The 15,142-nt window shown below is 38.4% G+C and overlaps 1 protein-coding gene across 1 annotated transcript in view; it reads right to left on the bottom strand.

The window, feature by feature from the left end:
- Positions 1 to 15,142, bottom strand: part of LTK (leukocyte receptor tyrosine kinase) — a 1,073,506-nt gene that overhangs the window by 151,245 nt on the left and 907,119 nt on the right. Inside the window, exon 16 of the mRNA XM_044073449.1 lies at positions 6,873 to 7,007. Coding sequence (XP_043929384.1) covers positions 6,873 to 7,007 — 135 coding nt within the window. The remainder of the gene's footprint in view (positions 1 to 6,872; positions 7,008 to 15,142) is intronic.

Raw genomic sequence — 15,142 nt, 5'->3', positions numbered from 1 at the left:
ATTATGTTGTATAGTCAATTGGACCAAATCAAGCGTGTCAAGAAGATGTGTGTGAAATGGAGAGCTATGTATGGGATGAAATTTTTTTGTGGGACAGGTGCCCATTTTTGTTTTTTTAATTCAGTAAGTGAGGGATGCTTAGTAAGGGACATTGGTATATCTGGGTCAGGTAAGCTGGGTAAGTAAGGAAGGAAGCAAATGGAAACAAACAGGACAAACAAGACACAGACATAGCGAGGGTCACTAAAGGTTGGTGGGCACCATGATTGGGATGAATAAGGGGACAATGCAAGCTCATTCTGTCAAACATGGGGACAGTGAGTGTTCCTCACATGCAGGACAGTCATCACTGTTCCCTTACTCCACTGGCTGCTGGAGTGCTTGACATCTTCTCCTCCTATGGACCATGAGGAAGACCAGCCTCTCCATCTGGAGTAGGTGTACAGCAATGGTGCTGTGCACAACCCTATGCACCAATCCAGGCATCTCTTGGTGGGTGATGGAATCCCTCCTTCCACCAGTACTCCTGGAGGTACCACAGCACCAGCTGCTGGGATAGTGCTACCTGAGGGCACAGGTAGTACAGGGGCAGCAGAGCAGTACTGCCAGGCTGGGTCCCAGATGTGCTGGGCATTGAGCCAGTCAGTGGAGCAGGGGCAGGCTGACTCACTGGGGTTGACCTACCTCACTGTGCTGTGAAGCATTTAGTGATTTGTTAGAAATGGATGACATGGAGACATTTTAATGACACATAATAGAAAGTAAAGAGCTAAGGGTTGGGGTGAGAGAAAAAAGAGATACAATTAGTACATCATATGTGACATACAATGTATTATCACAATTATATTTTATCTCAGCTATTATATTTAAGTTAACATCCTAACATCTACAAACTATAATTATGGATTGATCAAAGTAATCCTTGCAATGTGCATATATTGCACATATGCTTGGTCCAATTGCACAGATTACAGTTAGCAGGGCATTTGTACCACTTTTATAGAGTTTAATTTATGTAATATTATTAAAGAAATGCAGTATTGTATAGTTGTTACTCATGGTATTTGAACCCACAACCTCTAATTACAGTCTTGCATTTTGACTCCTAAAGTTGGTTTGTGCTACAGACTTATGCATGCATGCTTGCTTTTACACTTAGGATATGCATGTTCACTTTGGTACTACTGTGTAGAAAACAAAAAAAATATATCTTTAACTTTTAAAGCTACAATAATACTTTTTTGTGCTGCATACATACCACTTGCTTCCCCTCAGTCTCTCCAAATGATCAGCATGAGCCTGCCTATTCAACACAATTTCAGGATTAACTGTGAAAAAAGTAAAGGAACAGAACAGTGTTACACTTACCAGTCTTGCCTATGTTTAGCTTTCTATGTATTATAAATTCTCTTTACTTACACAACTGTGGGATATCCCTAGTTTGAAACTCATCCAATCACAGGTTGAGTGCATCCATCTTGCACCTTTTTAGGTAACTGAAGTGGTGCCTATACTGTTATCCAGGGTGTGGGATGCCAGTCGCACTGGATACAGCCTTGGCCAGACAATGTCAAGGCTTAGACTCATACTGGGAACCTGAATAGTCCCCCTGCAGAAGCCTTTAGCTGTGATGCTTTACCAGGAGCCTAATAAATATTTTGAATTCCTGAACACCCCATCTTTGTACCCTAAATTGAGCACATTCCCCTCTAATGTCAGACATGTCTAATCCCAAAAGTAGAGCAATGGCAAATTATTAAATTATTTCTTGCCAGTTCCTATTATCACATTTACTGTCAGTGCATAACCTGAACAGTGATGCCAACCACATTTTCATGATTAGTAGAGAGGAACAGTGCCAAGCAGGGAGGAAATCAAGTGTTTAAAATTGGAAGGTTAACCTGACAACTGACATCAGGGTGTCTGCTGCTGTAAGTGTTAGGTGATTTAATTTTGCTGATGTGCTGGGGCATGAATGTCCTGACTTGACATGTTTGCTTGGCTTTATGCACAGCTAAAATTGAGTTTTACATTGTGGGATTCAAAACTATGCATAAAGAACAAAACATTTTCTTCCACAACAGTGATTTTCCATTCTTTGCCACAGAAAAAGTACTTCTTTGACATGGTCATGAATCATACACAGATGACAGTTTGATGTGTTAACCATGTATGTGTGTGACTTGACAAGGTCCTTGCATATAGAATCATTTGTGTATGTGTCTTATTTACGTGTGAAGTCCATCCAAGTCTAGATAGCTGAATTATACTTATAGAAACACAGCAGACAGTATACCCTCAGTCATACATCTTAACCTTCAAAACACAGTAAGGGTGTCTTATCCCTCATGCATATAATTCATATCAGTTCCACTATTTATGATTATATCTAAAGTGTTATACGTGAGATTGAATATAATGTGAAATGGAACACTAAAAATGTCTGGAATTTCCAGTATTAGAACCCAGGACCATGCATATGGCAGCCCTACACTTACACCTGTTGCCACAGGAACATTGAAATAACATATATATTTTCCTGTTCATTACTATAAACTGGACTGTCATAATAGTAAAAATATGTTGTACTTCCTGTATTAGAACCCATGACCATCTATATTACAACCCTACACTTATATCTGGTGCCACAGGAATAGTTAAATTACAGTTTCATAATTTCTTATTCATTCTTAAGTTCTGTGTGTTAACTGCCATGTAACGCCACTTAGCATGTTTGCATGCTGACCAACAGAATTAATAGAATGTATCTACTTTAAAGTGTTGACTGTCTGTGTCATATCTGCAGATGTCCAATGGCTACAGATGTAGGAGAAGCTTGCTAACCACTGTGCAATGTCATTGCATGATGGAAAGCAAAAAAAAATGCAACAATGTATCCTTTTTGACCTTTACACTGTCTACGCACTGTCTGCAGGTGTTCTGTCTGCTTCCTATGTAGGCCACTAGTCCAGGCTTGTGCACTACTAAGCATAGTATAAATAAGATAAGCACAGCTAAACCTGACAATCCTTGTGTTTCTCCACATCCCTTGTTTGCACTATGCCACCCAGTGGGCAAACACTGGCATTAGAAAAAAAACACAAAAATGGGAAAATTAGGTGAAATGAAGAAAAGAAATCTATTAAATTAACATCACTACAAAATTTATGTTGGTACACATGAAATATTTTTACACAGGTCTGGATTTGAACTCTCACTCCAACAGACCTTCAAAACACAATAAGGGTGTCTTATCTCTCTTTGCCACACAAATAGTTTGCAGCAGTGAGCTAAAATCATTGTGCACTCAACCAGTTGCAACATCATCCACAATACTAACAGAATATGTGACAGTTGTTTGTGCATGTATTAATTTCAGTAGTGCACTGAGTGATCACACAACCATTTCTGACTATTGCTTTAATAAATGTAGCTCTATCTTTTCTCTCTGTGTTTGCTGCTCATTCTTGTCTTATCTGATCAGTAATTTGAGACGCACAGTCTGTAAGGCATTCTGTATTATTGTCCTTAAAATTTGTGCATATATAAAATGGCAATAATATACAGTTGTTAAGAAATGAAGGGGAGGTTGGATGTTACTGAACAGAAACTGTAAAATGTGTGTTGCTTACTTACATTTAAAACCTTGATACAATTACTTCTATACTTTGTAAGTCTAACCTGGCTGACACACCCATTGGAAGTACAGGAGTCGGAATTGTTGCTGTGTTTTCTATCTCCCTAGCAGTAATCATTCACAGTTGCACTCCATTAGCAGCAAACAGTGATGGAGTACCTGCACTATGTTTACATCTGTTACACGGAGCCAAGTATTTGGGATTCAGCAATTCTAATGAGTTCATACCTTATTTGCATCTTCACCGTGCTCACAGCCCTGAATCTACACTATAAAAAGGGAACTGTGCAGCTAGGGAACCTGAAGGTGAGTAGAATTCTTTATGTGGATAATACAGAAGAAGATATTACTTTGGGATTTATCTTCATAAGGTATCCTTGCATTTTTTCAGCTATATACTGCATATGCTGAAATGTCAGTAAAAAAAAATCTATTAATATATATATATATATATATATATATATATATATATGTGTGTGTGTGTGTGTGTGTGTGTCTGTGTGTGTGTGTGTGTGTGTGTGTGTGTGTGTGTGTGTGTGTGTGTGTGTGTGTGTGTGTGTGTGTGTGTGTGCATTAGCAAATGTTACTTCTATCTGTATGCATTTCTTAGAAGTGTACTGATGGCATAGGCATGTTTGTCAGGACATTTTACTTTCTTTGATGCACAGACTTATTAACTATAATCACAAGTGTTAATGTTACAAGTAGTTTTCTATCTACACTCTTCTATTGTTAGTTCTGTGAAATATAAATGTCCTACATTGTCAATGACACAGAGGTGTTAGCATTCTAGGATGGACTATACACACCTCTAGGGGAGTGCTTGCCACAGGTAGACATGACTGGCAATTGCTTAAAATGGAATGTTCTCTGGTAAATCTGTACATGTCTCCATTGCTACACAGATATCTACACTCTCCAGGGAAAGGAGAGCTTGCAGGAAATGGAGTCTCTTGTTAAGACTTCTAGCATTGAGCAGTACCACCTTCAGATATTCTTCAGGTTCAGTTAAGTTGGTAGGTTTATCGGTTTGGTATTGCCTAAAAAGGCACTATGGAGGTTGTAAAGGTCTTTGCCAATATTCAAAAGCCTAGAGGGGATAATTGCAGACCATTCCTGGCAAAGCAGCATGGTCTGCCAACCATGTCCTCCCATGCTGTCAAATATTGTACTCCCTTGGATTGACAGCAGAAGCTAAGCCAATTGTTAAAATCAATCATTTCCTGTTGGTAATGTGGCATCATCCTTGGAGAAAGTAGTATGCTGCTCAGTGCTAGGCTCATACCTGTCTGAGGCACATAATTTGTGAACTTGATCATGTATAACTTCATATAGTCAAGGGAGGTACATTTCAGGTCATTAACATCTACATGGACTATGACAGAGTTATACCAGCACTTGTGGTTCAATGACCTGATTGCATGTGTGACTTGATGAATGCTAACTCCGGAAAGGGAGCTAACTGTGACTCTCTCCTTACTCAGTCTGGTGAGGGGAACATTGGTGTATCTCACTATAGAATCACCAATGACAAGGAAATTTGGCTATGCACTGTTTTGCCTTAAGATCTTAGCAGTGGAGGCATTGCATGCAGTGTTACTATGTGTAGCTGTGGGTGGTGTTTTAACAGAGTGTTTGTGATTGCTGAGGACCCTTTCTTTGTGCTGTGCAGGAGGTCTTAGTGTTTTAGGAAGGTTACCTGTAAGTGCCTCACCATAAGTAGTTTTATGCATGTGGTCTTTACCCTGTACAGTTGGCCTGGTGCAAATGTAATTGACAACCTCTATATGATTAATTTTGATTGTATGAGAGATTTATGCCTCCAGCATTAATGTGTATTTACACCCCCCGCATAGACTATCTGTTTTATTAAGAATAAATGGGTTGTCAGTGTACATTAGGCAATTGCAACAATACCTCAGAATACCCATCTCAACTAGATTGGCCAAAGAGAGTGTCGGGAATTGCATATTCATGGCCACTTATCTACTGGAGGAGAGGAGTGAGGAAAACTTAAATATTGAACAAATCAATAAGACAACCAACTTGATGAGAAATGCTCAGGTATGAGCAAACTAGATGCTCTAGTATTTAAAAAAAATCTGCCAAGACAGTAGTGCCACAATAGTGCAGACCACAGATGAGAACAAAGACACTTACAATAACAGGAACAATAAGCCTTCACCAGCAATTCCCAGCTCAGGCGGGTGAAGGCTACCCTCTCATTCCACAAGAGTGCAGACTACAGACCATCTTAATGTAAAATAACTGGTTTGGATCTCAGTTGCTTAAACCAGAACTAATACACTTTTAGAATGACAGGTACAATAAGCCTTCAACCAGCAATTCCCAGCTCAGAAGGGTGTAGTCTATCCTATCCTACCACAAGACTATAGACCACAAACTTTCCTAAAGTGAAACAACTGGTTTGGATCCCAAGTACTTAAATCAGAACAAAGACACTTAGGATAACAGCCACAATATGCCTTCACCAACAATTCCCAACTCAGAAGGGTGGAGACTACTCTGTCCTCCCACAAGAGCGTAGACCACAAACCTTCTTAATGTAAAATAACTGGTCTGAAGCTCAAGCACTTACACCAGAATTAAGACACTTTTAGAATGATAAATTAGATAATGACAGATTAGTCTCTTCATCTGTAGATTGGTTTTATTCATTTTTTTATGCATTGTGCATTTTTATTAAGCAATCATTAATGAAAGCCAAGCTACTGGAATTGGTTGATGCTTGTTTAGATTATGGTTAGCATGTTCTTTGTTTCTTATTAACAAATATACTACAAATATAGTACAAAAATAGGTGATTGTGTGTTTCCACTAGGAAAGCAAGCATTTGATAACATTAATGTTATATGTTAATTGTGAATTAAATCGGACTGCTATTTAAGTTGTTTGATTTGATAAGGTTAAGCTGTTATGCTGTGAATTTCTATGCTGGATGGAGTAAAGTAGTATTAAAAAAACACAGGAATATGTCAGTTTACAGGAAAATGTTTTCTACTTGAGTATTTAAAACAGCAGTTCTACAAAATTAAAGAAAATTATGTTCACTAGCAGAGGTAAGGAAAGACTCAATAGATTCTAAGCCCTTTGTAATAGAAGTATGGAATTATAAAATGAAATGTCCTACCTTTAATGCAAACCAGTGATGGAGAGATCGGATGTGCAGTAAGGAGAATTAATTACTTTTACATTTATTCAGTAGAATACTTACACTGGCCCAGGACATTTCTTGGGAGGATCCATTCTACCACCACTAGTCACAAATGCTAGAACTTCCTGATTGGTTTTGCCTGGATATGGCATGTATCCTAGAGAAAATATTTCCCAAAGAAGTACTCCAAATGACCTGTAAGAAAATGCATATATATGAAAAATAAATAAACTAATGGGTAAGTAAACACCACAAAACAGCAGAAAAATTAATACAAAATAAGATGAAAACAGACATCATAACCATTTAAACATTTCATATGTGAAAACATTAAGTATTTCAGAAGAATGCATAAGCAATGCTTTAGGAACAACTTAACAACATTATTTTATTCAATGTAAAGGTGAAAATGAAACTGCAAAGCAAAATCCCAATGAGTTCTTACATATTTCTTATAAGTTCATAAGATTTTCTTATGTCATTTTCTGACACAAATAAACATGCACATTTATACATGTGTGTGTATATATGATGGTATGTGTGTGTACATGCACACATATGCCATCATGTTTGTGTATATATGGGTCTATATTAGATCACTGACCACTTAAAGAAGTGAACGGTGATTAATCAACCCTATGTAAGCGAAAGCTTACAATCTCGAACGGTCAGAACAGTGATTTTTTTTTTCCTAGGGATAAAAATCGGTGTTCCAAAACACATACACACAACACAAGCACACCAAACAAACAGCAATCCACACACATACACCTAAAATTTTACACCTAACCCTATACTAAACTATACATACACCACTAACTATCCACTTATCTTAACCCAAACCCTAACCCTCAGGTCCATCACTATTGCACACTCACCTCACCCGCTCCCTAACTCTAACTCACCTAACCTGCCCTAACCCTCACGTCCACACAATCACACACATACCTAACCCACGCCCTAACACGAACTCACCTAACCCACCCTAACCCTCACATCCACACAATCGCACACTTACCTGAACCCAACCCGTAACTTTCCACCACAGCACTGAAAATACCAAAGCAACAGAAATGGACAACCAAATTCTTTCCCTGGGAAAGAATTTGGGTTTCTGTTGCTTCAATATTTTAAGCTTTTGCTCCATAGGGTTCGATATTAGAACATTCAAAGGTTTTAAACCTCTATGTTCTAATAAAGACCCGTATATATGATGACATGTGTGTGCGTATATATAAAAGTATGTCAATGTATGAACATACGTATATGTATGTGTGTGTGTGTGTGTGTGTGTGTGTGTGTGTGTGTGTGTGTGTGCGCACACGTGTGCATCTACAGAATATGTGAAAGCAGTTCCTTAAAACACAAATTATCAAAAACACACTAATCAAACTGTTTACAAATCCAAAATTAAGGAAATCATGGTTTTGTAGGTGGGCAAGTGCCCGTGCATTCCTTATCCTTACTTTACTATGAACACTAATGTCAAGGTCACACAACAATGAGAAAAGAATAAAACTCCCACATCTGCCCAGGTGTGAGATCTCACAGCATACCCCCACAGTTATTTATGTTTTTGGTTGTCAATCAAAAGAACTTTGATAATTATGATTTAATAAATAGGCTGACAGATCAAAATGGAGGAACACACTCACACACACTCACACACACACACACACACACACACACACACACACACACACACACACACACACACACACACACACACACATTTTTCATTACCCTGCATTTTTATTTCAGTTATTATTGGTGTGTATTCTGAAATAGTTACTGGATGCATATCAAAACTTTCAATGAAATGCACATGCTCCTCTGAAATATAAGTTCTATCTAGCCTAGTCCAGTTTTTGTATCTTGGGGAATAATATTTAAATTCACTCTAAACTTCTACTACAGAATTTATAGCTTCCAAGCCAAATATTTTCCTAAATGTCTTCAAAAATCTACCATCTTTTGTTATATTTCTCTTGTGGGTCCCCAGATATATCCTCACTGCTACAAATAAATTCCAGTCTCCACCTACAGGTAATATTCCCTGCTGAAAGCTGATTATTTCTCCAAGAAATTTCTTAAGATCCATTATAGCAGTTTTAGGTGGAATATAACTTCATGCCAGCATAATCCTCCTCCCTTGCCAGTAGCCCCTTAGTACTACAGATCTACCATTATTATCTTTTTTTCCTCTTCTATCACTATCACAGCTCCTCTTGTAATTAATATGAGTACTCCCCTTTTCCCCTGATATTCCACTGAATAACCATCCTGAAAACCTTTCTTTATCACATTCACATGTTCAATTCTTTCCAAATGTGTCTCCTGTAGCATAGCTCTTTGCACTGTACATTTTTAATATTGTTCACTACTCTTTCTTTTTTGTAGATATCTGTGAGGCCATTTACATTTACAGATGGTATAGAAAGTGTTGTCATTATGTTAAGAAGTTATTATTCCCACCTGTTATGTGTAACAAATTGTTTTAGTGTCTTGTGCCAGTCTTTGTGTTACATGCATACACTAATGTTTGACAGGGTGATCTTTTACACAGTTGTTTCTTGTCATATCCATTTGAACCTCTGTCACATCTTATAAAATGTTTTGTTTTAGTGAAAGCCCTCAAACAAAACAAAAGACAAAACACATCCCAAAAACCTCTAAAACCTATTAACTTAATATTAACACACAAAACTATGCACATCTTCAAATATTGAAGTTTAACCCTTGAAATAGGAACAAATATCTCAGACTCACAGACACACTCATAGACTTGGATTAACATGTAAGGAAGGTTATCCATGCTAAGACACAAAGTACAGCTTGTGCTTCTACTTAGTGCTGTCTGTTTTTGTCTTATCTTTTTTCCTCTCCCAGATTGAGAAAACACTTACTTTCAGAAAACATTATCTCCTAGCTATTGAAAAAAAGCCAGTGAAAGAAAAAATATTCTATGTTAATTGCTATTTATCAGATTGTCTCCATGGAGGCACGAGAACCAGATACACCGTTGCCTCTGCCAGAAGCACTCATTTATTTGCTAGAGAAAAATGTTGCATTATATTCAGTGTTCTTTTTTATTTATTTGCTTCCCATTAAAACTTGTTACTAGATCAAGCCAAGGGCTTTAATCCAACCATTCTCCTATGCAAGAGTAAGAAAAAGCACATCATTTTTTCTAGTATCATGCTCTTTTGATCAGACTTTTCTTCTTTTTTAACATTGCATTGCCTACATTTCTTAAAACTGAACAAGGAGAAAGAAGGAAGGGAAAAAAAACACAAGGGACATCTGTTTACTTTAGTATCCCTATTACACTTGAAAATAAATGAGCAAGCTTTACTTTATAGCATGCAGGTTATGTCATGCATTATAACAATACTACTGTTAAGAACAAAATTTTATTTTACTTACAGTTGACATTTTCTTATTCTTCCTACTTCCTAAATGTTCTTCCAAACATTAATTACATGATGTAGGGCATAAGATTTGGAGTTTATCAAAGTAAAAAAATCCAATATTTCCAGGTTTTCTTGTTCTGTCATGTTTCACAAATATAATTAATGTTTTATAATCCCACATGTATTTGTCAATTTCTGAGTTGTTGTTTTTCTTCCTGTTGAACAACATCTCCCAAATCCAGTCTGTTTCATTTCCAACATACGCCCGGTTCTTTTAGTCAACTATTGTGTTTTTTTCTGTCTCACAAGCATTTTCTGTAGAAACATTTGAAAGGGTTTCACTGGCACAGTCTCTCTATGGGCTTTATTACCAGAAGAACAAGAAGCAGAATCTTCTTCTGTTTCATAGCTCACTTTTTGTTGGGCAAACCTTTGTATATCCTCCCCAGCATATTCTGCATAAAAAATGATTTTGACCCTCCAGGAAAAAAATATTTTGAAGATAGCCAGATACAACAGCTTAAATCTCACACTTGCTTCTCACCATTCCATGATTAGTGGAATAAATTTACTCCTCTTCTGCCTGGTGTACAGTGAGTACTCATTTTCCAGAAACATTAGGTGTCTTCCACTTTTAGAACTTTGTTCTTCTGCCACAGTTTTGTCAGAATCAACTCTTTCTGCTGGTAGGATTGCATATTTACTATTAAAGGTCTAGGTTGCTTTCTCATGGGCAGGTTTGGAGCATACACATGATGTGTCATTTCAGTTAACAACTCCTGCCATTGAATACTAGTCCAGTTACTTATTTTTGCTTTCATAAAATTAATACAGTCTGTTCCTTCCAGCTTCTCCGGTACAGCAGAAAATCTTAGGCTTTCCCTATGTGCTGTGTTCTCTAATTCTATTATCTTTTGAAGCATCTCTGAGCAGTCACATATTCAGCCAGCCATTCAGTGCTTCATTTATTTTAATCAGCTTTGAGCACATTTCTTTTATTTTTTCCTCTAGGTTACTGAAAGTCAAGTCTTGCACCAGAGCTGGAGCTTGCACTTCCTTTTGTGAACAGCTGCAGAATTCTTCCCAGTCGGTGTTTTCTCCATACATTCTGTGACTGATTTTCTTTCATTTTCTCTGAATTTCTTTTTTTTCTGGCATCCAGGCAGTGCACTTACTAGCCAGTTACTGACATGTATCCCAAAAGACAAGGTCACTAGCTCTGTTTTCTGAGTTTCTCTTTTCACAGTGGGGGAGCTGAAATTAAGCTTTTACTCAGTGTGCAGCTATCTTGGAAGTCTCCAACAGTGACTTAGCCTTTGACCAGTATATGTTGAACTAGTAAGAAAGTCCTTCTATATTGCTCATAAACAAGGAGGTTGTTTCTAGATCCAGGGATATCATTGTCCCCCTTCACTAAGCCCACAACAGGCCAATCACTGAGTGTAATGTCCCTTTATGCATCTGTCTATTCAGGCAAATGCAATAACTGGAATGCCTGCAGAGACACCTTAGAAAAAGGACACAAGGCCTATATACATTATGTGCTACATGGACTGCCTCATAGGTTCATTGGTAGTTACAAGCCTTGTTGCCCAGGGTACCACTGAGGGTCATAGCCCAAATAAATTTAAATGTCTTGCTGTAGGCCACACAGTGGGCAAATGAAGGCTGAGGGGAACCAAACCCTCTATTACAGGCACTACAGATGTGCCAGCTACCAGACTAGCCCTCTGTGACAGGGGGGGTTGCTTTCTGGGCGGCTGACATGAGGCATTCTTTGACATATTACTGATGGACCTACTTCATATCCGCAAATTGAATGTTATGAGAAATACTTGCTTTAGGGACCTAAACCTCTTCTGCAACATTAACAGAATGGTTTGAAAAGACAGGTATGTCTCAGAGAGGATTCCACTGTTCTAAAACAGTCTCCCCATTCACATAAAACAAAAGTCATCCCTGTCCATTTTCAAGTGCAACTTTGATCTATGGATGGAAAACAGAAAATTTACCTCAGGACTCACCCCTGTACTACTAATGGACAGAGGCATTTCCTAAATGCTTTTTCCCCAACACATGGGCCCCTCCAAATGTCTATGTTTATTTTTAACCTTTATTGAATTATGACTTGTGCATATCACTTGTGACATTAATGGTGTCTCAAACTATTGTACTAGTACCTCTTTATACCTTTTTCCTGTCCTGTCTCTCCTACTAAACAATTTTTTTTTCTTTTTTCTCTGTACCTCTGTCTCTCTCCCCTAGCTCTGCTCAGCTAAGTGCAGGCAGTTTTTTAAAGTCCTGAGAGATTCCGACATAAGTGTTCTACCCAAGATCGAGCCTCAAGAAACAGGAATCTTACACCAACTCCTGCAAAGTATAAGAAAGTCTATCCTTCACAAATAGCTACATTTCTGTAAAAGTAGTCTCCCATAATAGTCCTTGATATGTAGGAACACTAGGTATACCAAACAGGAATCTAGCAGCCCAGACTGTTTCCCTGTCCAAAGAAAGAAACCCAAAAAAAACAAGAGAAATAAAATAAAAGCACCTCTTTTTGTTTCTGGAATTCCCTTTTTTACCCCTAAGCTAAGTGGCTATTTACAAGCCTGACCCTACTTCTACACAGTGTCCATTACTCTTTTTACCCTCCATGGACTTATCTGAACTCTAGGCAGCCATTTCTCACTGATTATTTTTTTTCCTGTGGAAATAAACCTAGTTCAGCCTCACTACATTTGCCCCGCTATGCTCAAGCTCACTCCACTCCTCTACCCACCCCCATTCCTACCCCCTCGATATCATTTCCTTTATACTTCACCATCCTGTCCAACCCCCTCCCTGGCCCTCCCCTTCCTGCTCCACTGACCTATCCCATTTTAATATCCCTCCTCTCACTCATATATCTCAACCTAGTCCCGATCCCTCCCCCTAGCACACTCCACCTACTGCTTAACACTATTACTCCTACTAACACTCACACTCAACCTCATCTTTGCCTCCTATTTACCAACTCTACACCTAAGATGTCTTTCACTACTCAAATAGTCCTACCTCCCTTACTACTTCTCTAATTTATTTCCCCCTACAACTTCCTCCTCAATCCCATTTACTCTAGTCCAACTATCTCTCATGAAAATCAACCAATACACCCTTTCCAATCCTTCCTCATCTGCTCTTCAATCTTCTCTTATGATGCTTACTTCCCAAAAATCAAAATTCCCTCACCCCATACCCACTCATCATTGCACAAAATAAAGTACTTACTACAATCTGGTGATATACACCCCAATCCTAGTCCCAAATCCACTCCCTCCTCCAACCATCCCAGTAATCTTTACTCTAATGGCTCTGCTCCCTCCAAAAAACATATATCTTTTTACTTCATGAATACCAGGAGTGTAGTTAATAAAATCAGTGAATTCCACACCTGGATAGTTAACTACACCCCTGATATTGTCTCTCTGACAGAAACCTGGCTAAAACTTTCTAACCCAGACTGTGATATCCTCCCCCCAGAATACAATATTCTAAGACAGGATCATCAAAAAAAAGGGGTTGGAGTACCCATTGTCTGCGCAAACCCCCTTACTCTCACCAAACTTAGCAAACCCACTCCATCATTCTCACCCGCTGAACTGCTGTTAGCTAATCTGCAACTTAACACCTTCGCAACCATCACCGTGGCAGCTATATATATATATATATATATATATATATATATATATATATTCCCCCAAGCAATAACATCACCCTGCTAGAAAACATTCTCTCATACCTCTCCTAACACATCCATAATAAGACCATTCTCCTAGGGAATGTTAACATAGACTGGTTAAACCTACAGGATCCTAACCCTACCTCTTGTATTAACTTATACAGCTTCACACAACTAGTCTCAGCACCTACCCACACTAACAGATCACAAAATTCTAGTACTCTATTAGATTGGATTCTAGTCTCTGATCCTGTAAAGTACCATAACCCACAGACCTTACCAAACTCTCTAAGTGATCACTCCCCCATAAGAGTGCTAAGATACACACCTCACTTCTCAAAGCCACACAGATACATCACCTGTCAAAAACTTGCAAACTTCTGCCCGACCACTTTTAATGGCCTCATCTCTAGAATCAACTGGTCACCCTTAACCACTAGCACATTAAATGAAGCTGTCCACTATTTTAACTCTACCTTCCTCAACATCCTCAATTCACTCGTTCCTCTCCGCACAGCCTGAATCCGATCTACTACAGCCTCATGGCTAACTTATGATATCCGTACAATAATGAAAATTAGGGACAAGACAAATTATGGCTAAAAACTAAACTTTCAGCCCACTTGATAAAATATAAAGAACTTAGAAACCTAGTCAAAAAGCACATAATCAAAGACAAGAAGGATTACTACCTCAACCCCTCCCCATCTCTCACAACTCCAACCCCCAAAAATTCTGGAACTCGGTAAATCAGATTCTGCACCCAGGTCAACCTTCTCCTCTCAAACCATACCCAAATAACACGCCTGCAGAAACCACCTCCATTTTCAACACCTACTTCATTAAATCCATCTCAAAGCTGGTAAACCCCATTCCTCATCCTGCTCCAACAACTACTCATCATCATCCTCTAACCTAAACTCTACTAACTCTCTCTCAATTGAACCTGTTCCTACTAACTATATAAAGTCTCTATTCTTCAAACTCAAACCCTGCTCTCCTTCGCTGATAATCTCCCACCTTATTTTCTACAGTTAGTTGCTGAATCCATTGCTATCCCAGTATCTATCTTAATTAACCGCTCCATCTCTGAATCTAAAGTTCCCTCTATCTGGAAGCATTCTATACAGTACCCATACATAAAGGAGGTAACTCTACCTAAATTTCAACTTCAGAACTATTGCTATACTCTTTCTAAA

Source organism: Protopterus annectens, chromosome 6.part0 (genome assembly GCF_019279795.1).
Source record: "Protopterus annectens isolate FY-2018-M chromosome 6.part0, PAN1.0, whole genome shotgun sequence".
NCBI classification, from domain to species: domain Eukaryota; kingdom Metazoa; phylum Chordata; order Ceratodontiformes; family Protopteridae; genus Protopterus; species Protopterus annectens.
Note: the sequence above shows the minus strand (reverse complement) of the source record. Positions and strands in the feature narration are given on the sequence as shown.